Source organism: Rattus norvegicus, chromosome 8 (assembly GCF_036323735.1).
Source record: "Rattus norvegicus strain BN/NHsdMcwi chromosome 8, GRCr8, whole genome shotgun sequence".
NCBI lineage: Eukaryota > Metazoa > Chordata > Mammalia > Rodentia > Muridae > Rattus > Rattus norvegicus.
The window spans coordinates 110,663,628-110,688,358 of NC_086026.1; the positions used below are offsets into that span (position 1 = coordinate 110,663,628).

Sequence of the window (24,731 nt, forward strand, 5' to 3'; positions counted from 1 at the left end):
GTGTGGCCTCTTCTTTATTGGGAAAGATCAAGTATAAGCAAACCAGCAGGCTCTGTGACCTGCTTTCTCTCCTCTGAAGACACAGGTAGTCCTGTCTGCACGATGTGTACACTGTGCGTCTCCAGGGCAACGATCACACACAAGAGACCAACAAATGTGAGGATCACTGGGATTTTCAGCTGTTATTTTGAGAGCTGGCTGCCAAGACTGGAGTTCCTTTCCTGTGGCCCATTCCTCCAGAAAAAGCATGCTTGGGTATGAAGGCTAATTTTGTGATGGGCATCTTTCTCCTTGTATGTTTCAAGGCCTAGCATGAGGCAGTGTGTACCAGTACTTCGTTCCATTGTTGGGACACTTGAGGTGTTTCTACTTTTGGGCTATTATAATGTATCGAGAGAGAATCTCAAGTTCAGAAAGATTATCTCTTTTGCCCAAAAAATGCTTATTCTAGAGCAGAGGTTCTCAACCTGCGGGTTGTGACCCCTTTGGGAGTCAAATGACCCTTCCACATCAGAAATGAAAACACCAATGTTTACATTACAATTCATAACAGAAGCAAAGTTACTGTCATGAGGTAGCAACAAAAGGAATTTTATGGTTGGGGTCGGCACTGGATGAGGGACCGTATCCAAGGGTCCTGGTTGAGAACCACCAGAGGAAGATTATGAAATGTGAAGTTTCTGAGTGGGGCTTCTGTGGTTTTCCTGGCAGAGGCATATGCAGGAAAGGATGGCACTATTGCTAAGGCTCTAAATATAAGACATTCCTTTTGAGATAGCCTTCAGTATCTCAAACAAGAAAAAAAAAAAAACAAAACAAACCAAAATGTTCCCTTCTTCTGTCATAAAAGCGGCTATGGAACCCAGGAGAGCAGTACTAAGTCTGGAGGAAGAAGATGTGCTCCAATGGAAGGTAAGTAAGGAAAAGTGGTATAAAATTGTATTGAGGCCAATACATTCCCTCCCATACAATTCATTCTGTAAGGCTTGGTCTGAAACTCAGAATTGTCTTTAAAACAAATTTCTAAATCTTATAATTATCTGGCCTTCTCTCTTACAAAAGGAAGACAGTGATATATAACCTTAATTATCTTTGGAAAGATCAGCTCTGGGCAACGTTTTAAGAAGGATTGCTTAAAAAAATTCGAAGATTGAGTGAAAAACTAAATCACTTATTTTGATTTATGTATTAACGCAGTGTGTTACGCTAGGGGCTGTAGCTGTGTCTTAGCGTTAGAGTGCTTACCTAGAATGCACAAGGCTCTGGACTGGAAAATTCCCAGAACTGGAAAAAGACCACCCTCTCACCCCTCAGACCAACAGAACAACCAACCAACCAACCAACCAACCAACCAACCAACCAACCAATCAACACCCTCCCCCCATCAAAATGGTGTTTACTGCTTATCAACAACGTGTTATGCTGAGTAAGTCAAGCCCTTGTTCTGCACACATGGTAATTTATAGCCACTCACCAGCCTCAGCTGAATGCAGTTATGGAGACCAAGATAACATCAGCCAAGAACTTCCAGTTAGGAAGGCAGTTGGGATAATCCAGGCAGCAAAGACTGTACAAATGTGAGTAATAGAAACACAATACTACAGGGCAGGGATAAGCCTAGTTGTTGAGAATCCATGTTGTGGTGTTGGAAGCAATTGCAGAAAGACAATAGACAGCGGAAAGACAACAGACAGTGGGTCAAAAGGATTTTGCTAAGAAGACACCAAGAGGAAATAAGTTACATAGTAGAGAGGAGGTTGGGATATATCAGCACTATACTGCTGATTAACAAAAGGAAGTTGGCTATTTTGGGAAAAATTGAACATTAAATCAACCTGGACATGGTAGCACACACACTTGTATTTCCACCTACCAGGAGGCTGAAGCAAGAGGACTGCAAGTTCAAAGCCTGGGCAATTTAGTGAGACCCTATTTCAAAACAAAACACCATCACTAACAAAGGAAACAGAAGATTTTCATTTCATTGACACATTAAACAGATGCAGGAAGGAAGGAAGGAGGTGGAGGGGGGGCAATATGGTTAAAAATTTTTTTCATTTACTTTTTGCTACAGGGACTCACTGGGTAGCTGTGGCAGGCCTGGAACTTACTGTGTAGACCAGGCTGACCTTGAACTAATAGAGATCTGCCTGCTTCTATCTACAGAATGCCAGCATTCTGGGTGTGCATCACCACATCAAGCCTAAAACTTGTTTATAGGTGCATGAGCACATTATCAGTAGCTATAACTACTGCAGAAATGTTTCTCCTTCACCCATCAGCCATTATTAACTGCACATAAAAACTCAGGATAATATGATCTTAGGAATTTGGATTGAGAGTTAAGTTCATGTGCATTAACACAGAAGGTTGGAATTGGTGGTCAAGACTGTACTACCGATAACAAGCACTAGGTTGTGAAGTATATGTCAAAGCACTGTCTTTGGTCTTTAAAAGTACATTTGTGAGAGGAGACTGCATCCTTCTCCCTAGCCTAAAGTCATCATTGTTTCCTGGGAGTCTCAAAGGAAATAGAAGGACTCTGATTCAAAGATCTGTATCTGACAACTCTTTGAAGTAGGGAGACATAAGGTATAGAATAAATAAGGTAGAATCTATTAATACAGGTAGTTTGATGTACTTTCTGAAGATGGTCATATTAGGAAAGACTTTTGGGAGTTCAAGCCTGAATGTAACACCACAATCTTTTGAAGTACTTTGAAAAAAATTACTTTTAATAAGAAGAAAATTTAAAAATTATAGAAGTGTTGAAATGTCCTACAGTGGGGAAAGGGAACTTGTTGAGCCCACCTCCAGCAGAAAGACAGGGCATAAAGTGATGGTTGGGGTTGCTATCCCACAGTTAAAACTCTGACCCATAATTGTTCCTGTCTGAAAGAAATGCAGGGATGGAAATGGAGAAGAGCCTGAGGAAAAGGAGGTCCAGCGACAGGTCCAAAGTGGGATCCAGCTCAAGGGGAGGCCCCAAGATCTGATACCATTCCTGAGGCTATAGGGTGCTCATAAAAAGGGACCTATAATGACTGCCCTCCGAAAGACCCAACAAGTAGTTGAAATAGTCAGATGCAGATATGTGCATCCAACTGATGGACAGAAACTGCTGACCTCTCTGGTTGAATTAGGGAAAAGCTGGAGGAAGCTGAGGAGGTGGGCAACCCTGTAGGAGGACCAGCAGTCTCAATTAACCTGGACCCCTGAGATCTCTCAGACACTGGATCACCAACCAGGAAGCACACACCAGCTGAGATGAGGCCTCCAACACATGTACAGCAGAGGACTCCCAGGTCTGCGTCCAGTCAGAGAAGATACACCTAACCCTCAAGAGACTGGAGGCCCCAGGAAGTTTAGAGGTCTGGTGGGGTGGGTGGGGTGGAGACATCCTCATGGAGAAGGGGGAGAGGGGGAGGAGATATGGAATAAAATCAGGTGTGTAAAAATAAATAAATAAGATCACAGAAGTCTCAAAGTCTATAAAAGTCGGGCTGCTAGTAAATACCTCAGGTGTCTGTTGAGCTGTGAGGTTACATTTTGCCAGCTTCAAACAAAGTAGAGTCACCTGGTATGAGACCCTCAGTTGAGAATTGCCTCCATCAGATTGGCTTGTAGGCAAACCTGTAGGGCACTGTCTCGGTAAATGGCCCACCATGTTCACTGCCATCCTTGGGCAGGTGGTCCTGAGCTGTATATGAAAGTGGATTTGAGCAAGCCCTGGATAGCATGTCAGTAAGCTGCATCCCTCTGTGGCTGCTTCTTCAGTTCCTGTCTGTAGGTTCCTCCTTGAGCTCCTTCCCTGGATTCCCTCAAGGATGGATTCTAACAGGTAAGATGTAAGAGTGCTTTTCCGGGGCTGGGGATTTAGCTCAGTGGTAGAGCGCTTACCTAGGAAGCGCAAGGCCCCGGGTTCGGTCCCCAGTTCCGGAAAAAAAAAAAAAAAAAAAAGAACCAAAAAAAACAAAAAAAAAAAAAAAAAGAGTGCTTTCCCTCTGCCATGGGTTTCAGTCAGTGTTTCTAACAGCAACAGAAAGCACACTAGCACGGGAACACTCACTGAGTGCTGCTGCTCTGGGTTTGTCAACAGAAAGCACACTAGCACGGGAACACTCACTGAGTGCTGCTGCTCTGGGTTTGTCTGTGGTGAGTAAACAACTGTGTTAGCTGTAAACAACCTCTGCCACAGTCCTGAAATCTGTGCTGCTGACATGTGGAAACAGTCCTGAACTATACAATTATTCAAAACGTGTTACAATTTTAACTTGTACTTGCCCACGCCATTTTTCCTTTTGTTGCTAGGAACGGACACACTAGACAACCACTGAGCACCCTCCTCACCCAGTTGTATTTTTCTAATCTAGGCATGTTAAGTTGTCAGGTTTCATCAGACTTACAGTTTTGACACTTTTAGTAAAGTTACATTTTAAAACATGTTTCTAGAAGGAGGCTAGGGCTTATATTTTGACCTTTGAGTTATAATTAACATGCTATTGCCCCACTAAACTTAAGAGACCTAAGTTGACTATAACGCCATCTGCTGGTAGCAATAAAAAAGTGTTAAAGTTTGATTTATTGGGGCTGGGGAGACAGTTCAGACAGTGAAGTGCTGTGCTTGCAGTGCGAGCATGGGGACCTGAGCTCACATCTCCAGCACCCACGTAAAAGTCAGTCATTGGACATGGAGGTGTGTCTACAACACTAGTGGGGCATACAGACAGGTAGATCCCTAAAACTCACTAACCAGCTAGTCTAGTTTATCAGGGACCTCTGGGTTCAGTGAGATCTCATTTCGAAAATACGGTGGAAAGAGATAGAAAAAGATACCAGATGTTGACCTCTGGCCTCCACATGCGTAGTTCACCTAACCCCAGACATACACAGACCCACATACAGAGAGATGAAGTATTACCTAGGTATATTTTTTTAGTGTTTACTTTTCTATAAAATTATTTCATTATTTTCCATATTAAAATATGGCCTCAGCATAGTAATTCATTCATTCATAATTATGGACCTTTGGGGACCTTAGCTGGATGCCCCTTTCCCTCCTCTACAGGCTGTCCTTAGTCATTTGACTCTCTTGCATACTCATCTGCATGGAGCAGCTATTCTTTTTTTTTTTTATTAACTTGAGTATTTCTTATATACATTTCGAGTGTTATTCCCTTTCCCGGTTTCCGGGCAAACATCCTCCTCCCCCTCCCCTTCCTTATGGGTGTTCCCCTCCCAACCCTCCCCCCATTGCTGCCCTCCCCCCAACAGTCTAGTTCACTGGGGGTTCAGTCTTAGCAGGACCCAGGGCTTCCCTTCCACTGGTGGAGCAGCTATTCTTGAACCTACAAGGTTAATCCTTGTCACATAGAGGCTTTATGGAAAAGTATGTCTTCAAGTGTCACATGTTAGGCAAGGACTTGTGTGAGAAATGAGTGACACTGTGAGAAAGCTGTCCAAAAAGACAAGAAAAAAGAGGTTGATAGATGGGGCAGGCAGAAATTAGGGAAAACAGCTATCTGTGGTTACTTCAGGCAAAAATGTACTTTTAAAAAGTGTATTTCTCCTGTGTCAGCCTCTAAAGTTGCTGAGATTACAGCAGCACCCTGCCACAGCCAGTTTTATTTATTTAAATGTCTAATGGTGCAACTATTAAGTGTCTAATAGTTAGATATCCTAATCCATAGGTAGTTTTTGTCCCTGATCTTCAGTGATGCTTCCAGGACTCAACAGAATAGGACACTGGGCCTTATCAAACTCAGCTTGGTTGATTAAGTGTAAAATACTATTTAGATAGGAGTCAGCAAACTATTTTTATAAATGCTCATGTAGTAAATAAGTACTGTAGGCTTTAGGCTCTCTATCTCAACTACTCAGATTAGCAGGCAGAACACAAAAGCAGCCGTAGATCATTTATGAGCAGGTGTGGCCATGGCCCTGGCAGCGGCAGGGTGGATTTGGCCCAAGGGCCTTTAGATGGCTGACCCTTGGTCTAGGCCAATATCCAATTTCTGAATATCCTCTTAGTATTTTCTTCTTGGCTTCCTCTCACAACAGCAGCTTGAATTTCATTTTTATTTGGTCAACACACTACTTACTCTTGGGAAATTATTTTGAAATCATATTAATATGATTTTGAAATGATATGCAATATTGTCAAGTCAATCTTTGTAATGTGTCATCAGTAGTATTATTTAAAAGTACTGTTCACTAATTAAAATGTTTTAATTTCTGATTAAAATGTTTAAACTGGTAGTTTCTCAGCTGTCTAAAACAACAACAACAACAATGACATAATTTTAAGGTTGTTCTTAAAAGAAATCATAGGTCAGCCATGGTGGCACATTTTTATAATCTTAATATTTAGGACACCAAGACGTGAGCAGAACAAGTTCCAGAGCAGTCTGAGATACACAGCAAGACTGTCTAGAAACAAGCAAATAAAATAAACAAGCAAACAAAAACAAGGGCTGGGAACATAGCTTATCCGTAGAGAGCCAGGCTAGTGTGTACAAGAAAACAAATAAATAGACCAATAGAACAAAACAACAGAAAACCATGAAAAACAATACTGTATACAAGTTTGCAGCAGTAGGTTAGCCATTTCAGAATGGTAGAAACTTCTGGAAAAAAGGAGGAAGTAGTGAGAGGGGTATCCTATGGGTGTCACTGTATCTAAGATAATTCTGAAAGATCAAGAGGCTAATGAAAACACTACAACAGCCAAGCTTGGTGACAGATCTATAACTACAAGTGTCTGGGAAGCTGGTGGAAGAGGACTGCACGGTCAGGGGCTGCCCGAGCAACAGAAGGGGTTCAAAACAGACCATGTTTAAACTAAGAGACAATAACAAGGAATAACCAAACCAAACGTAATATAAAAATATGAAGCAAATACTGTAAAGATACTGAGACCTGACAGAACTAAGTGGTGTACTTTTTATGTAATACACCACACTGTTCTATTTGCATAAAACAAGGACTAACAAATTATACTCCATGGGCTACATCTGGCTCAATGCCTGTTTTTCTAAGCTTTGGCTCTAAGATGAGTCTAACATTATGTGGTGTATGCATATGTGTACACATGAATGCAGGTGCATGTTTCCATGTGAGCATATGTGGAGGCAGAGGAAGATGACAAGTGTCTTACTTTAACATTCTCCCCCTTTACTCTCTTGGCATAGGGTCTCTCAGACTTTAAGCTCATCATTTTGGCTAGGCTGATGGGCTAGTGAGCTGGCTCCCAGGATCTGCTGGTCTCTGTCCCACAACACTGTGGTTATAGACATGTACTGCTACATCAGGCTTTTTATATAGGTGCTAGAGATTCAAACTGAGGTCCTCAGGCTTGCCCAGGAAAGTCTTACCAATTGAACCATCTCCCCAGACCTTAGTTTAATATTTCTAAAAGACTAAGCATGAACACACACACACACACACACACACACACACACACAAAGATAAGACTAATCTCATGACATACAAAGCCTAAAATATTTACTGATTTACTGTCTGGTTTTTCACAGAAATAGATAGCCAATTTCTGTCTTAAACCAATTTATGGGAAGAAAAGATTAAAAGAGAAAGGACAAGCCACTAAAGCAAGGAAATATGGCCTCTTGCACAAAGCCATCAAGCAGAAATTTATTAAATTTTATTCTATTTTTTGATACTGAAACTTATTTAAAAGAATGTTGAAAGATGATTATTTTAAATCACATTCTGATTCTAGTCCACATTTGTGAAAAGGACAAAACCAAACAAAACAAACCTAGGAAGCTTTAGTGCCTGGCTGCTGAGTTAGACTGAGAATGTCACCAGGGACCTAGTGCCAAGATTGGGAGTATTATTTGAGACCCACTCGCTGTCTCTTTTCCCATAGGAGGTAATGTAGGAAGAGAGCTTAGCAAACGTTCAAAATGTGGTGCCACAATAAGAGCTTCTGGTTATAATGGTTGTGAAAAATTATAATAGGTCATCAGAGAAGGAGGACATTTTCCATTTAATAGGCAGATTATTGAGAAAATATATGCAAATGTCTTAGCCTACAATAACTGTAGCTCTTAGGAAATCACTAGCATTCTGAGGCTACTACACAGGTATTTTTTTTATCCTTTATAACATGTTAAGCACATCAGTATTATTTTGAATATGAAAAACTTTATTTTTTATTTTGTAATTAATTTATTTAGTTTCTTTTCCACTGATAATCTTCTGAACAAAAGACATTATAATAGGGACTTAGAGGCTGTGCTTACTAAAATCATTGACTTCATTTGGGTGTGCATAGCACAAAGATTAAAAATTTGGTGTTATTTTGCAACTATTTCCTCTGCTACCCTAAAATTTGGGTCAGATTCTTGCTTCCCTCTGCACATAGATATGTAAATCATTTAAAGACTGTCTGAAGTCGCTAATCCTATCCCACCCCAATACACCAAACAGACTAAGTCTAGACTACTGAGGTAGCGTCTGATGTCTCCAGTCTTTGCTTTAAACCCAAAGGAACTAATTCCATCTTGCTTTTTCTGACTTGTCATTCTTTCTTGCAGTAACTCTGTATTCTAGAAGAAATGATCTGATAGATAAGTATCCCATGAGAAGTGGAACTACCCCCACAGGCAACTGCAATGTTCCTTGTGACCAAAAGCAACGCTTATCATTTAGTGATAATGATCAACCCGACCCAAGACTGCTTGCTCTGCTAAGCTTTGCAAACTTTTAGCCTTTGACTTTGTTCCCTTTTCTAGACCTTTCAAAGCTCTGTCAGCTCTCTGAATATACTGCTCTCGTTCTTCCAGTGTGGGCACAGAGTTTTATAAAACTGTTTTCCTGCCTTCAGCACTGTCATCTCTTGGATTGGATTTGGGACCAGTGGATAGACCAGTGGATAGAGCCTTTTCCCTAAAACAAACATTATCAACACTTGTAAACTAATAAATGAGTTCCATAGAGTTTCCATAATGCTCCATGAACATCTGGGTAAAACCATCATTTAAAACCTAAGTGTGTACTACAGGTTTTAAATTTTAATGTTTCTGGCAACTAAAAATATGCACACAGAACAGTGGCCATAAATGTGTACCAGGTAGAAATTATTCACCTGATCACAATCCACCTTTGTTGTTCTGTCAAATAATCTCCCTCAGGCCCCACTCCCATTACACGACAGGCAAGTGCTCTATCACTGAGCTCTATCCCTAGCTCTTGTCTTCTTGAGACAGGGTCTTTCTATGGAGTTCAAGTCAGTCTTCGTCTCATAACTGAAGTCCACGATAGCCTTGAACTCATGGTTCTCCTGCTTTTACATTCTTAATTCTGAGATTACAGAGCTGTACCACAATGCCCAGAACAAATGAAGTTTTAAAAATTCTATACTGGGCTGGATGGACGGCTTAGTAACTAAGATGCATACAGTTCCCCGGAGGAGTCGAGTTTTGCGCTCAGCATTCAGACTGAGCAGCTTACACCTGCATGGAACTCAAACGCCCAGGGAGCCTTTTCTGTCTTCTGCAGGCACGGCGCTCATGTGCCTATAACATGTACATGTAAAATTTAAATCCTGCTGGGTGCTGTGGCGGCAGGCAGAATCTGAGTTTGAGGCCAGTCAAGACTATATAATGAAACCTTGGCTTAACCACCAAACAAAAATTAAAAGTCCTTTGAAATTATATTTTATTATTGTGTGCGTGTATGCATGGTATGTCTGTGTGAGCACACATGTGCAGGTGCAAAGGACAGCCTGTGGAGTGAGTTCTCTCCTTTTATCATTACAGGGCCCAGGAACTGAATGAACAAACCTGCATGGGAAGTGCCTTGACTCTCTGAGCCATCTTGCTGGCCCTCAGACAAAAATTTTAACAAGGCTAAAATAATATTTAGATATTTATTTTCAACACAGGTTCTTCCTGTGTATCTCTGGCTGTCCTGGAACTCATGTAGATAAAGCTGGTCTTGAACTCACAGAAATCTGCCTGCCTGCCTCCTGAGTGCTGGGATTACAGGCATGAGCCACTGTGCCTGACATTAAGTTTAATTTTTAAACTTGGCCACATAAGCTTTATCTCTAAAATTCAACTTCTAAAAATTACATAATGTTGAGGAATATACAAATGGCATAAATAACCCGAGAAACTTACTAGATATCGACTGCCCAGAGCAGAAAAATGACATACAGAAACTACTAAGGCCGTCTGCCCATCTTTCTGGTCATACCTTTTCCCCTTCTCCCAGGCTATCTTTCTGAACATTGTATTTGTTGTATTCCTGCACTTGGGCATATTTTTAGTACAAATGTGTGCATTTCAAAATAACTCACCTATTTTATAACTTGCTTTTATTGATTTGGCTTTATATTTGTGAATGAATACATGTCTATATTTATAAACTCTATATGGTAGATATTAGGTTTAGCAAATAGTTGATGTGCTTCTATACATGTAACAAATTTCCAGTCAGGAACAGTAGAGTATGAGTCAAAGTAAAATCTGTCATATTTGGAACAGACCATTAAAAACACCATTCTTTTTTCTTCTTGATGAACTCACAGACTACATATTCTACATATTCTAGGACAACATTAAAAACATGGAGGCTACATCAAATTGAGTCCTTAAATAGGATGACAAAGAGTCCCTTCCTAACCCACGGACATTCTCAGAAAGACTAATTATGCTTCACTGACATACCCCTCGACACAACTGGGCAGATAACTGTCCTTCTCCAAGTAGCCACGATCAGTAAAGTAGTGGAAAATTACAAACCTTTTGGAAAACGCTTCTTTGACTCTAGATTGTTACTTATCTTACATGCATAGAGAAACCTCACACTGGCGGTACTTTAAGGAAGTGTTTAAACACACTGTTCAGGAACAGTTTTGTCTCATCAAATTTTTAGCTCTTTAAGAATCAGGATGTCAGAGGATGGCCTTGTTGGACATCAGTGGGAGGAGAGGCCCTTGGTCCTGTGAAGGCTCGATGCCCCAGTGTAGGGGAATGCCAGGTCAGGGAGGTGGGAATGGGTGGGTGGTTGGGGGAGCAACCTCATAGAAGCAGGGGGAGGGAAGATGGGGTAGGGGGTTTCTGGAGGGGAAACTAGGAAAGGGGATAACATTTGAAATGTAAATAAAATATCCAAAAAAAAAAAAAAAAAAAAAAAAGGAACCAGGCTGTCAGGTACCCTTGTACCTACACCTTATAGAAGGTGCGCATATGTGAAGGGCTGGTTTTTTGTTACCTGGGAAGGATTAATATTAAGTTATCCACTCTGTTTAAGTGTCATGTTTCACTGCTCATGTCTGACATGAGTATAGCAATAGATACTAAGGCTAAGTAACTTTCTTCTAGCCACAGAATTTAAAAGGAAGAGAAAGTGTATGAATAGAACAGGTAAAAACAACCTGTTTGATTCAAATCCTTTGCTTTTTTTCAACTAAACTGAGATCATTCCTAGCACAGAATTTAAAGTGGCTAACAAAAATAGTTTGTGTTTATACATTTCACAAACAATAAAATGTACTTGGAAATTTCTCAAAACTTGTAATTTTTGGATCTTACCTTGATCACTTCTGGTGTCTGTTGAATCAAAACAACTGAAGTACTATCTTTGGGTTTCTCACCAACAGGGCTCCTACTGACTGATGGAGTGGGCTGGGAGGAAGCTGTCAAAGTTTCCTGCAGAATTTGCATCATTTCCTTTTCTTGTGATAGGCTCCCTCTGCTTGACTTGCATTCAACTAGTTCTTGAGCAAAGTCTTCAATGCTTTCCAGAATTCGAAGTAAGAGGGCTCGGTCCTCTTCCTCTATTTTGTGTCCGTTGTTTTCAATAATCCTTGTTAGACAAGAAGGTGAGACTTTCTCCGTAGCTGAAGAGACTATAGGTTTAGGCTCAAGATCTTTGTGGATCTGACCAGTCAAATGACTATGACTATTTAGAGAATTGATGCTTTTACCCTTGGCAAGTGGTTCTCCTAGAGAGGTCTCCATCTTCTGTGAGAATGATTCCAAATCCATTAACAATTTGTCGATCTCTTCTTGACTGTTAGGATTCATAAAGTGCCTCTGGGCTCTGAGTTCTGTAGGAGGAACTGCTAATTCAGATTCTTCCTTAGGTGGACGAACTACCATTGGCTTTTCAAATATCTTACTGATTTCATTTTGCACTGGGGCAGGACATTTTTTAAGATAAGTATCATGGTCTGAAAATTCTTTATGTTCATTTACCTTTAATGGTTCCTGACCTTGTCCATTATCTGCTTTTTGTCCTTTATCTAATAATGACTTCTTTCCATCTGACTCTTCTTCAATATAAAGAGTTTCCATTAAGTTACCAGAAGAAACATTCTCTAAATGGTTTATGGTTAATGACGGTGATTGAAGCTGCACAGGTTTTAGAGTTCCAGGATCGTTTACCTCCAAGCTACACAAGGAATTTGTGTTGTTTGGAGGGGTTTTTACAGTATCTGTTTGTTTAAAATTATGCATGTCATCTTGCAATTCAACAGTCTGAAACTGTCTGGAGTCAAGGGCTGAGAGGTGGACGATATCTTCATATTTAGGGGGCTGTTCAGTCCCATATAATGGGGAGAATGGAGTCAGTTGTAAGTTAGGTACATTATTGACAAGCTCTGTCAAATCTACAGTCTCATTACTCCCAGACTGCACAAATTCAAATGGTAACTTTCTCAGGTAGTAAGCTAACCTGGCCATTACATTCATATAGACGGTTTCAGAGTTAGACATTGCGTCACTGCCACTTCCTTCGTTGATGCTTCCTCCTGACTTTTTCTTTATGCATTGTTTTATGATGTCTGTACATTTTTTCAAATCTTCAGAGCATTTCAGTAAGATGTCCAAGCACATTTTTATGTCTGTCCCAGAAGAAAAATGATCTATTTTATGTTTTTCCAAAATCTGCGTAACTAGATCTTCTTCAGACAAGTTCTGAAAAAGCATGGAAGTTAGGCTTGTATCTAGTGAGTTTCTATGAGATAAAGATTTTTCCTCAACTGAGGAACTCCGGAGTAAGCCAAAGGATGGGGAGGTCCCATCGTTACTATAATGGCCACAGAGTAAATCCAAATCAACTGATCGCCTATTAAATGAGTCAGATTTAACTTTTCTTCCTTTTTTGTAAGCTGCATGATTTGAATTTCTGAGTTTTTCAAGGGAAAATTCTTTTATTTTCCCACTGGCAAAGCTGATTGCTTCTCCTGCAATGTCCTTTAAGTTACAGGTATTCTGAAATGTGGATGCTCTCTTGGACCTGGGTATTCCTGTGAGGGCCTGATGGGGATAGTCTTCAGCTGAGGAAAGGCCATTTTCATGAGACAAAAACACAGAGTTCAGATCCACATCTTTGAACTGAGACACAGGGATGTGCAAAAGGTCTGCACAAACACTATGATGCACTACAATGCAGTCTATTCCATGTGTGAAGGTATGGCAGGTTCCAGTGCAATAATGTATGGCTTGTTCAAAACGCCGGTCTATCACTACACTGCTATAATGGTTCACAGTGCTAACCACGAGTCTGTAAGTTGCTGCCATAATATCAAATTCACTCAATGCTAGGACTTAGAACTTGATAGAGTTTGCTTCAAGAAAATTTTCCTAAATGATACTTTGCTGAAAAAAATATTTAATGACAATGTTCAGTGGTTTCTTACAAAATATAGTAACTTTTCCATGAAGGGAAATGTTTAAATTTGAGGTTTGGTAGCTCTCACTATACAGTAGCTGCTGCACAGGTATGCTTATACAGCAAGTCTAATAACTTAGATATGGTACACTTTAGTAACATGATACTATACGATTATTTCTATGGAAGAATATCTTCTTTTAACTCTTCTGTGGAAGAATATCTTCTTTTAACTCTTCTGTGGTTCTATAAACTGTCGTATAAATCTTAGTTGGTGGTACAGGAGAACGGTGATAAGTGAGTCCTCCCAGGCCTTAAGTGATCCATTTTTTTTGGTGAGCGACAGAGAAACCTAGAATAGAAGAAGAAAATAATTAAGCACATGCAGTTAATCAATGATCTCTGGTCTTCAGCACATCATTTGTTGCTGATATTTACTGTAGGTCTTTGTTTTCTCGAATTCAGTACTTCACGTAGTACCTCAACTCTGCCTTCTTATAGATGCCTAATTGATACTTCCTGTATGGCTCCTCTTGCCTTCTTGGATGACAATACCAAGCTGATATCTACCCTCATGGCTTGTGGAACAAGAATAGTCTTTTGGGCGGGCAGTAGTGGTGCATCCCTTTAACCCCAGCACTTAGGAGGCAGAGTTAAGTGAATCTGAGTTTGAGGCCAGCCTGGTCTATAGAGCAAGTTCCAGAACAACCAGAGCTACATAGAAAAACTGTCTAGAAAAACATTAAAACAAAACAAACAAAACAAACAAACAAACAGAATAGCCTTCTGACTCACTTCCAGTCCTCTTGACATGTTTCTAAGCCACGTATCCCCAGAGTTCCTACTTCTCCACTGCACATACTGTCTGCGTCCATCAACCTAACCTCTTCTCACAGATTGCCAACACTCAGGCTGTTCCTCTGTAGTTCAACGTTCCTCTGTAGTTGGAAATTATTCTTCTATCAACTTCTCTGTACTTACATACAGAAAAACAACGTTCTTGCTCCCATATTTTTGGATCATATTCATGTACATCTCTCTCTCTCTTTCTTTCTTTCTCTCTTTCTTTCTTTCTTTCTTTCTGTCTCTCTCTCTCTCTCTCTCTCTCTCTTTCTCTCTCTCTCTTTCTTTCTTTCTTTCTTTCTTTCTTTCTTTCTTTCTTTCTTTCCTTTTTACCAGATTCATAGGATTACTTTAATCATCATTACTTGAAAAAAGAAAAACCCAGGTTGTAAAATCTGTAGTAGTTGATTTCCAAAAATGTCAATATACTCATTTCATCACAAGCCACAATGCCTACTCTGCCCTCTGCTCTAAGGTCTAGTGGTGGGTTATACCAATGACTGAAGTCATGGCTCTGCTCTTACTGAGGTGAAAATGTAGTTAGAACAAAACAGTAAAATGTAAATAAACATAATCCAATAGGTAATTTTTATTGAGAAAAATGAAGCAGGGTAAGGATTCAAAAAAAAAATAAAGATGTTTAATAATAGAAGAGGCAACTTTATAGACATCTGAACAAAGATCTGTAGAAGGAGAGGGAGTGGGCCAAACAGGTACTATCAGATAGATCATGTCAGGCAGATAAATCATAAGTGCAAAGGGCATGAGGTAGGAACCTACATGATTTACTACAAGGATAAGAAGATTAGTGTGGTTGAAGCAGAGAAAGCAAGAATAGTATAAGAAATAAGGTATTAAAGGAAAGGTAGAGTCTAAGCATGCATGAGCCATAGATGTCTATAGTAGAACTGAGTTTAACTGTGAGTGCACTGGGACACAACTCATGAATTGCAAGTAGAGAAATCACCCAAAGAGAGTCACATTTTAAACTGATGGTTTCAACTGTTGCTTTCAGGCACATAGAAGACAAGAAAAGAAACAGGGAAATAAACAGGATTGCAATGCTGGGAAGCTAGGACCAAGATAGTAACAGTGCCGCAGATGTTTAGATGTATCTATTTCAAAGGTATAGCCAACCTTTGCTGAACCACAGAATGTGGACTATGGATGAATCAAGAACAGTGCATCAAGGCAAGATAGTAAAAATAATTACAGCAGTGAAGGAAAATATAAGTCTCACTGACTCATCGCTGTCATTGGTTGTTTGTTTTGAGACACGGTGTCACTATGTAGCCATGGCTAGTGTGGAACATGCTATATAGACCAAGCTGGCACTGAACTCACAGAAATCCACCTGCTTCTGTCTCCTGAGTACTGGTACGAAAAGTATGTTCCATTATGCCTAGCACTACTGGCATTTTAATAATAAAAATTTTTACCCATTTAAAAACAAAGGTGTGTTCATATTTTATTTCTTTTTTTATTGCATTGTATATTTACATTTTAAATGTTATCCCATTTCCCAGTTTCCCCTTCAGAAACCTGATATCTCATGCTCCCCTCCCACCCTCCTGCTCCACCTTCTGAGATCTTCTTCAATTTCTTTCTTTAGAGACTTGAAATTCTTACAGATCTTTCACTTGCTTAGTTAGAGTCACACCAAGGTATTTTATATTATTTGTGACTATTGTGAAGGGTGTTGTTTCCATAATTTCTTTCTCAGCCTGCTTATCCTCTAAGTAGAGGAAGGATACTGACTTGTTTGAGTTAATTTTATATCCAGCTACTTTGCTGAAGTTGTTTATCAGGTTTAGGAGTTCTTTGGTAGAACTTTTGGGGTCACTTAAGTATACTATTATATCATTTGTAATAGTGATATTTTGACTTCTTCTTTCCAATTTGTTTCCCCTTGACCTCTTTTTCTTGTCTAATTGCTCTGGCTAGGGCTTCATATACTATACTGAATAGGTAGGGAGGGAGTGGGCAGCCTTGTCTAGTCCCTGATTTTAGTGGGATTGCTTCAAGTTTTTCTCCATTTAGCTTGATGTTGGCTACTGGTTTGCTATATATTGCATTAACTATGTTTAGGTATGGGCCTTGAATTCCTGATCTTTTCAGGACATTTATCATGAAGGAGTGTTGAATTTTGTCAAATGCTTTTTCAGCATCTAATGAGATGATCATGTGCATTTTATCTTTAAGTTTGTTTCTATAGTGGATTACATTGATGGATTTCCATATATTGAATCATCCCTGCATCCCCAGGATGAAGCCTACTTGATTATGATGGATGATCGTTTTGATGTGTTCTTGGGTTTGGTTTGCGAGAATCTTATTGAGTATTTTGGCATTGATACATTCATAAGGGAAATTGGTCTGAAGTTCTCTTTGTTGGGTCTTTGTGTGGTTTATGTATAAGTGTAATTGTGGCTTCATAGAACGAATTGGGTAGTGTTCCTCTGTTTCTATTTTGTGGAATAGTTTGGACAGTATTGGCATTAGGTCTTCTATGAAGATCTGACAGAATTCTGCACTAAACCCATCTGGTCCTGGGTGTTGTTGTTGTTGGGAGACCCTTAATGACTGCTTCTATTTCTTTAGGAGTTATGGGACTGTTGAGATGGTTTATCTGATCCTGATTTAACTTTGATACCTGGTTTCTGTCTAGAAAATTGTCCACCTCATTCAGATTATCCAGTTTTGTTGTGTATAGGCTTTTGTAGTAGGATCTGATGATTTTTTTGAATTTCTTCAGTTTCTGTTGTTATCTCTCCCTTTTCATTTCTGATTTTGTTAATTTTGATCCTGTCTCTACGCCTTCTGGTTAGTCTGGCTAAGGGTTTATCTATCTTGTTGATTTTCTCCAAGAACCAGCTTCTTGTTTTGTTGATTCTTTGTATAGTTCTTTTTGTTTCTATTTGGTTGATTGCAGCCCTGAGTTTGATTATTTCCTGTCATCTACTCCTCTTAAGCGTATTTGATTCTTTTTGTTCTAGAGCTTTTAGGTGTGCTGTTAAGCTGTTAGTGTATGCTTTCTCCAGCTTCTTTTTGGAGACACTAAAAGCTGTGAGTTTTCCTTTTAGCATTGCTTTCATTGTGCCCCATAGGTTTGGTTATGTTATGCCTTCATTATCATTAAATTCTAAGAAGTCTTTAATTTCTTTATTCTTCCTTGACCAAGTTGTCATTGAGTAGAGCGCTGTTCACTTCCATGTGCATGTGGGCTCTCTGTTGTTTTTGTTGTTATTGAAGACCAGTCTTAGTCCGTGGTGATCTGATAGGATGCATGGGATTATTTCAATCTTCTTGTTTCTGTTGAGGCCTGTTTTGTGACTGATTATATGGTCAATTTTGGAGAAGGTACCATGAGGTGCTAAGAAGAAGGTATATCCTTTTGTTTTAGGATAAAATGTTCTATAGATATCTGTTAAGTCCATTTGGTTTATAACTTGTTAGTTTCACTGTGTCTTTGTTCAGTTTCTGTTTCCATGATCTGTGCATTGATGAAAGTGGGGTGTTGAAGTCTCCCACTATTATTGTGTAAGGTGCAATGTGTGCTTTGAGTTTTAGTAAAATTTCTTTTATGAGTATGGGTGCCCTTGCATTTGGAGCATAAATATTCAGAATTGAGAGTTTCATCTTGGTGGATTTTTCCTTTGACAGGTAGGTGTCCTGCCTTATCTTTTTTTGATAACTTTTGGATGAAAGTCGTTTTTATTTGATATTAGAATGGCTACTCCAGCTTGTTTCTTGGGACCATTTGCTTGGACACTTTTTTCCCAGTCTTTTACTCTGAGGAAGTGCCTGTCTTTGTCACTGAGGTGCGTTTCCTGTATGCAAGAAAATGCTTGGTCCTGTTTATGTATCCAGTGTATTAGTCTATCTTTTAATTGAGGAATTGAGTCCGTTGATGTTGAGAGATATTAGGGCCCGATGATTATTGTTTCCTATTGTTTTTGTTGTTAGAGGTGGAATTATGTTTGTTTACTATTTTATTACGGGTTCGTTGAAAGAAGATTACCTTCTTCCTTTTTCTAGGGTATAGTTTCCCTCAATGTACTGGAGTTTTCCTTTCCATTCTATTATCCTTTGTAGGGCTGGATTTGTGGGAATATATTGTGTAAATTTGTTTTTTTTCATGGAATATCTTGGTTTCTCCATCTAGGGTAATGGAGAGTTTTGCTGGATATAGTAGCCTGGGCTGGCATTTGTGTTCTCTTAGGGACTGTATGACATCAGTCCAGGATCTTCTAGCTTTCATAGTCTCTGTTGAGAAGTCTGGTATAATTCTGATAGGTCTGCCCTTATATGTTACTTGACCTTTTTCTCTTACCGTTTTTAGTATTCTTTCTTCGTTTAGCGCATTTGGTGTTTTGATTATTATGTGACAGGAGGAATTTCTTTTCTAGTCCAATCTATTTGGAGTTCTGTGGGCTTCTTGTATGCTTATGGCCATCTCTTTCTTTAGGTTAGGGAAGTTTTCTTCTATAATCTTCTTGAAGATATTTACTGGCCCTTTAAGTTGGGAATCTTCACTCTTCTATACCTATTGTCCTTAGATTTGATCTTCTCATTGTGTCCTGGATTTCCTGGATGTTTTGGGTTAGGATCGTTTTGCGTTTTGCATTTTGACTGTTGTGTCGCTGTTTTCTATGGTATCTTCTGCCCCTGAGATTCCCTCTTCTATCTCTTGTATTCTGTTGGTGATGCTTGCATCTATGACTCCTGATCTCTTTCCTACGCTTTCTATCTCCAGGGTTGTTTCTTTGTGATTTCTTTATTGTTTCTATTTCCACTTTTAGATCCTGGATGGTTTTGTTCAATTCCTTCACCTGTTTGGTTGTGTTTACCTGTAATTCTTTAAGGGATTTTTGTGTTTCCTCTTTTAAGGGCTTCTACCTGTTTACCTGTGTTGTCCTGTATTTCTTTAAGGGAGCTATTTATGTCCTTAAAGTCATCTAACATCATCATGAGATGTGACTTTTAAATCAGAATCTTGCTTTTCCAGTGTGTTGGGTTATCCTGGACTTGCTGTGGTGGGAGGATGCGTTCTGAAGATGCCAAGTGGTCTTGGTCTCTATTGCTTATGTTCTTACACTTGCCTCTTGCCATCTGGTTACCTCTGGTATTAGCTGGTCTTGCTATCTTTGACAGTGGCTTGACCCTCCCGCACTCTCAGGTGTGTCAGCACTCCTGGGAGACCAGCTATCTCCCATCTGGATCCAGGCACAGAGGGCTGTGGCTCAGGGTCAGCTCCGGAAATTGCCATATTTTATTTCTTTAATCCTAAAAACTATTATATTTACTTCTCATTTATTTATGGAAGACAATCTATTATTATCTTTTACATATTTACGTATTTGGAATTTAGTGACAACAGAAATGAAGTAACTAATGTAAAAGAATAATTGTCTGGAGACAGGGTCTAATTATGCTGGCTTCAAACTGGTGACTCACCTACCTTTGTCTCCTGTGTGTTAGGATTGTAGACACTCCCTACCATGTCCTGAAAGAAATCTTTCTTGTGTTAAAATTTCACAGTGATTATAATATTAACTGATGGCTCTTTTAGATATAAGGTCACTGTGTTTGTACCAGTACTATTAAAGTTCTGTTAACTTGAGATACAACCCATATCCCTAATTTCTGATATTTTATCCTCTAAATGTTCTTTGATTGTGTTCTAGATAAACTGTTGAACTGTCAGTTTTAAGAATAATTTTCTTAAGATTCAAATATAAATGTAATAAACTTATAACTTGGAAGGAACACTGATATTATCATAATACTTAGACCTTTTTTACAACTAGAAAATGTAAATGTTGATTCTAATATTCTATCACCTTCTCTTTATGGTTTTCTTCAGGTGGATCTGAATAGGTATCACCATGTATCCCTAGCTGGCTTCCAACCTGCAGCAATTCTCCTGCTCTGCCTCTCAAGCACTGAGATTATAGGCATATGCCATCATACCCTGCTTTCTAACCCTATTTTTGTTCCTGTACCTGAATTTTGTTGCTATGTGAATAAAGTTTGAATTAATTATTCCCTTATCCTCAACCTGTTTGTCTTCCAATTTTCAGGTGCTTACATAAAACTAGGTATATTCAGATTGGATGAAGCTGATGCAGAAAGAAGTTCAACAGTAACAGATGTATTCAGTAATAAAGGAAAACTATAAAGTAGTCCAACCATAAAACACGTTATAGAACAAAAGTTAAAGACAGTAATGGAAGAAGTTACCTTTAAAACAGACATACAACCAGAACAACCCAAACACAAAGTACAGAAATAGCACTAAGTTGGGCAAAATAGATAACTCAATGGTTAAGAGCACTTGCTCTTTTCCCAGAGTACCTGAGTTCAGTTCCAGCAACCACATAGAGAGCTCACAGCTTCCTATAAGCCTAGTTCTAGGGGATGTGATGCCCTCTATTGGCCTCTGGGAACCTATACATACACGGCATATTCTCACAGACACACATATACACATAAATACAAATAAAAATTAAAAGAAAATGGGGGTTGGGGATTTAGCTCAGTGGTAGAGTGCTTGCCCAGCAAGCGCAAGGCCCTGGGTTCGGTCCCCAGCTCCGAAAAAAAGAAAAGGAAAAAAAAATTAAAAAAAATAATGTCAAGCATTAAGAAGTGATACCTTTTTAGAAACCTAATGTTTTTCTTTTGAGGGGAACTGAGAAAGGGTTTTACTATATAGCCCTGGATGGCCTGGTACTATGTAGCTTAAGCTAGCCCCACCCTCCCAAGTGCTGGGATTACAGGTGTGCTAAGATTAAAATTAGGGCATCTCCCATGTGTTAGGCTAGACACCTTGGATGCAGGAACTGCTCAATAAATGCTATTGCTCTAATTCCTTCATAAAACATTTCCCCCTTGATGCCAGGCATTGGGAGAATGATGCTAAATAATCCATGATAATGATTCCTAGGATATTCACTGTTAATGAGGCAATGGGAGGGAAATTCTGCAGAAAACAGAAGAGCATAAGCAGTAAATTACAGGAGGGAATAGAAAAGATAAAAAGTGGTTTCGTGGTTACTGTGGTATATGGGAAGGTACCTTTTGAACATCCGAAGGTGATGACTGGATAAAATGTGAACACAGTCAACAGAAAGATCACACATGGAGATACAGCTCTGAGAAGTTACTCAGGGTAAGCAAGCAACATGAGAAAACCTCTGGTCTGAGGACACAGTTGGGGATCAGGAGAGTGGCCACAATGGACTGGTTGTGCAGAGGGGAGACCCCAGAAGAACTGGCTCAGGTCTCCCCCTAGAATACTCACACACAGTACCTGCACACACAGAAATTCCAAACTACCCTGGCTTCCCTTTGAGCTTCAAGCCAATTTCTGGTACTGGGGTGTCCACATTAATGACAGTAGGACACGGTAAGTTCCTTGGGATTCCGAGTTGACCTCTGGACCTCTTGAGATCTGAAGATGTACCATCCTCTCTTTTAGTCTCTTCCAGAGTCTGGAAAGTCATTCTCTTCTTCATTTGTCTCTTCAAGACTTCCTTCCAGAACAGACTTCTTTCTTTTTTCTGTTTCTCTCTGGAAAGTTCTCCAACTATCTTGAGTAACTTCTTCATCAGACTCTCCTTGTCTTTGTATACACCAGGCTATAAGAGAGGCTGTTATTGCTCCTGATGCAACTGCCAACTTGTCTTTAAGAAGCTGTCTTATCTTTTCACAGCTGAGGGTGGCCTGAGTGCCACCCGTGTGGGTGCAGCTTCCTCTTGCTCATGGCTCCCATGCAGACTCATGATGCTGATGCATCTACGTTGAAGTGCCTGAGGCCTTGGGCTGGAGCACGTGGCCTCAGCTTCTCTTCATGGACACTGCTGGCACTTTGGCCATTTTTTTTAAATTTATTTTTATTTTATGTGTGTTGGTGTTCTGCCTGCTTGTATGTGTTTGATGGTATTGGAACCCCTGGAATTGGAGATATAGACAGTTATGAGCTGCCACATGGGTGCTCATCCTTTGCAAGAGCAGCCAATGCGCTTCATTGTTGAGCCATCTCTAGCCCCTTACTTAACTTTTATGTAATTAATGTTTAGTATAGTTTAGTTTAAAAATCAGGCAGCATCATTTGTTCAAAAGATTGATCCCTGCGGCTAGGTGTGCAGTTTAGTACAATTCTTGGTTAGTACACAAGGCCAAGAAGTCTTATCCTATTACCATTAACAAAAGTATTTTATCCTTATTGAGTTATGTTGGTACTTTTGATGAAACAAACAAACAAACAACAAAAACTAAGTAATTAATCATGAGGTAACCCAGTCACAAAAGAACAGACATGATATGCACTCACTGATAAGTGGATAAAAGCTCGGAATACCCAAGAAACAATTTACAAACCATATGAAGCTCAATAAGAAGGAAGACCAAAATGTGGATGCTTCAGTCCTTTTTAGAAGGGGGAACAAAATACTCATAGGAAGAAATACAGGGACAAAGAGTGGAGCAGGGACTGAAGAAAAGGCCACCCAGAGACTGCCCTACCTGGGGATCCATCCCATATACAGCCACCAAACCCAGTCACTATTGCTGATGCCAAGAATTGCTTGCTGACAGGAGTCTGATATGGATGTCTCCTGAGAGACTCTGCAAGAGCCTTACTGATACACATGAGGATGCTTGCAGCTAACCATCGGACTGAGCATGGGGACCCCAGTGGAAGAGTTAGAGAAAACATTAAAGGAGCTAAAGGGGTTTGCAACCCCATAGGAAGAACAACAATATCAACCAACCAGACTCCCAGAGCTCTCACGGACTAAACCACCAACCAAAGAGTACACATGGAGGGACCCATGGCTCTAGTCCCATATATAGCACAGGGATTGCATTGTCTGGCATCAATAGGAGAAGCCCTTGGTCCTGTGAAGGCTTGATTCTCCAGTGTCAGGGCAGGGAGGTGGGAATGGTTGGGTGAGAGGGGGAATATCCTCATAGAAGCACTGGGAGGGAGGCTGGGAGAGGGGGGAACCGAGAAAGGGGATAATAGTTGAAATTTAAATACAAAAAATACCCCAAAATGCAAAAAAAGAAATAAAGAGAGAAAGAAAGAAAAAGGGGTTTATTTTGTAGGCAGAAAGGGAAGATGATGGGGAAATGTGGAAAGGGGAAGAAAAAAAAACTATGTAATTATATATGCTGTTCAAAATCTGTTATGTATATTTAAATTTGTCAACTATACTTCCTGTATCTACTGTGGATATTATTGTTTATTTTGTTAATGTGGTGAAATGGTGAGAGTTGAAGTTCATAGTAGACATTTAAAATTAACGAGTGATGAATTAAATGCCAGGAAGCACTTAGAAATATGAAGATAAATTAAAATAGTAAAGAAAAAGTTGATAGTGACTGACTCCAAGGAACAGACCCAGATGAACGTAAAAATTGTCATTTTAAAGATAGCATTTAGATACTTTAAATATGAAATATTCAAATAAAATTTGTAACAAATTCTAGAAATTAAAGAGGGATTTTAGTGCTTCACCTTACTTTTATGGATGTTTTGCTTTATTTCATAGAGAAATTTGGGATGTTAATAAAACCTTAGGAACCAGAACATAGTGATGGAAAATAGAAAAAGGTATTACACATATTGTTCCACTTCAGGAAACATCTGGAGTGGAGAAGATGAGGTAAAGAAATTCCATTGTTTATCTTGGTCAGTGAAAGGATTCAAGAAGAAATGAACAACATAAATTGTAAACAGGTACTAGATGAATTTCCATGTCACTCAAAATAGGTCATTTAAAGGGTCTGAAGAGAACTATAGAATAAAGGTTTTCTTTAAAACCCTTTATTTAAGAGAGTCCAGAATGTATGATGACTCAGAAGTAATGAGTCATTTAAAAATAATGAAACTACTGCTTTGCCTGGAAAATAAAGAGGGAATTTTGGTTGATGACTCAGTATGGAAACTGCTTCCAAGACAACAGTTTGGAGGAATACAAAACAGGTATTATAGAACTACTTAGTAGAGGAAACAGGGGAAGAGACCTGGAATATTTTATTTATTGTATTCAGTTTAATAGTTGAGAAAGTAAACTGAAAAAAGAAATCATTTCATAAGAGATTTTCTTATGTTCTAAGAAAATGTATATTTAAGTATAAAATAATAATACTTTGAGTTTAGAAATAATGTTTCAGTGAAGGAAATATAAAGATTATTATAAGAATATTTCATAGGGGTTGGGGATTTGGCTCAGTGG

At 39.3% G+C, this 24,731-nt stretch overlaps 1 protein-coding gene across 2 annotated transcripts in view; it reads right to left on the bottom strand.

The window, feature by feature from the left end:
- Nucleotides 1–24,731, bottom strand: part of Ppp2r3a (protein phosphatase 2, regulatory subunit B'', alpha) — a 138,038-nt gene that overhangs the window by 81,149 nt on the left and 32,158 nt on the right. The window contains exon 2 of one of the 2 annotated variants that reach the window (XM_006243633.5): nucleotides 11,562–13,996. In XM_006243633.5, the coding sequence (XP_006243695.1) occupies nucleotides 11,562–13,553 (1,992 nt within the window). In that variant the 5' untranslated portion in view covers nucleotides 13,554–13,996. Of the gene's footprint in view, nucleotides 1–11,561; nucleotides 13,997–24,731 lie in introns of those variants that run through there. The other variant, NM_001012202.2, reaches the window with a different exon arrangement.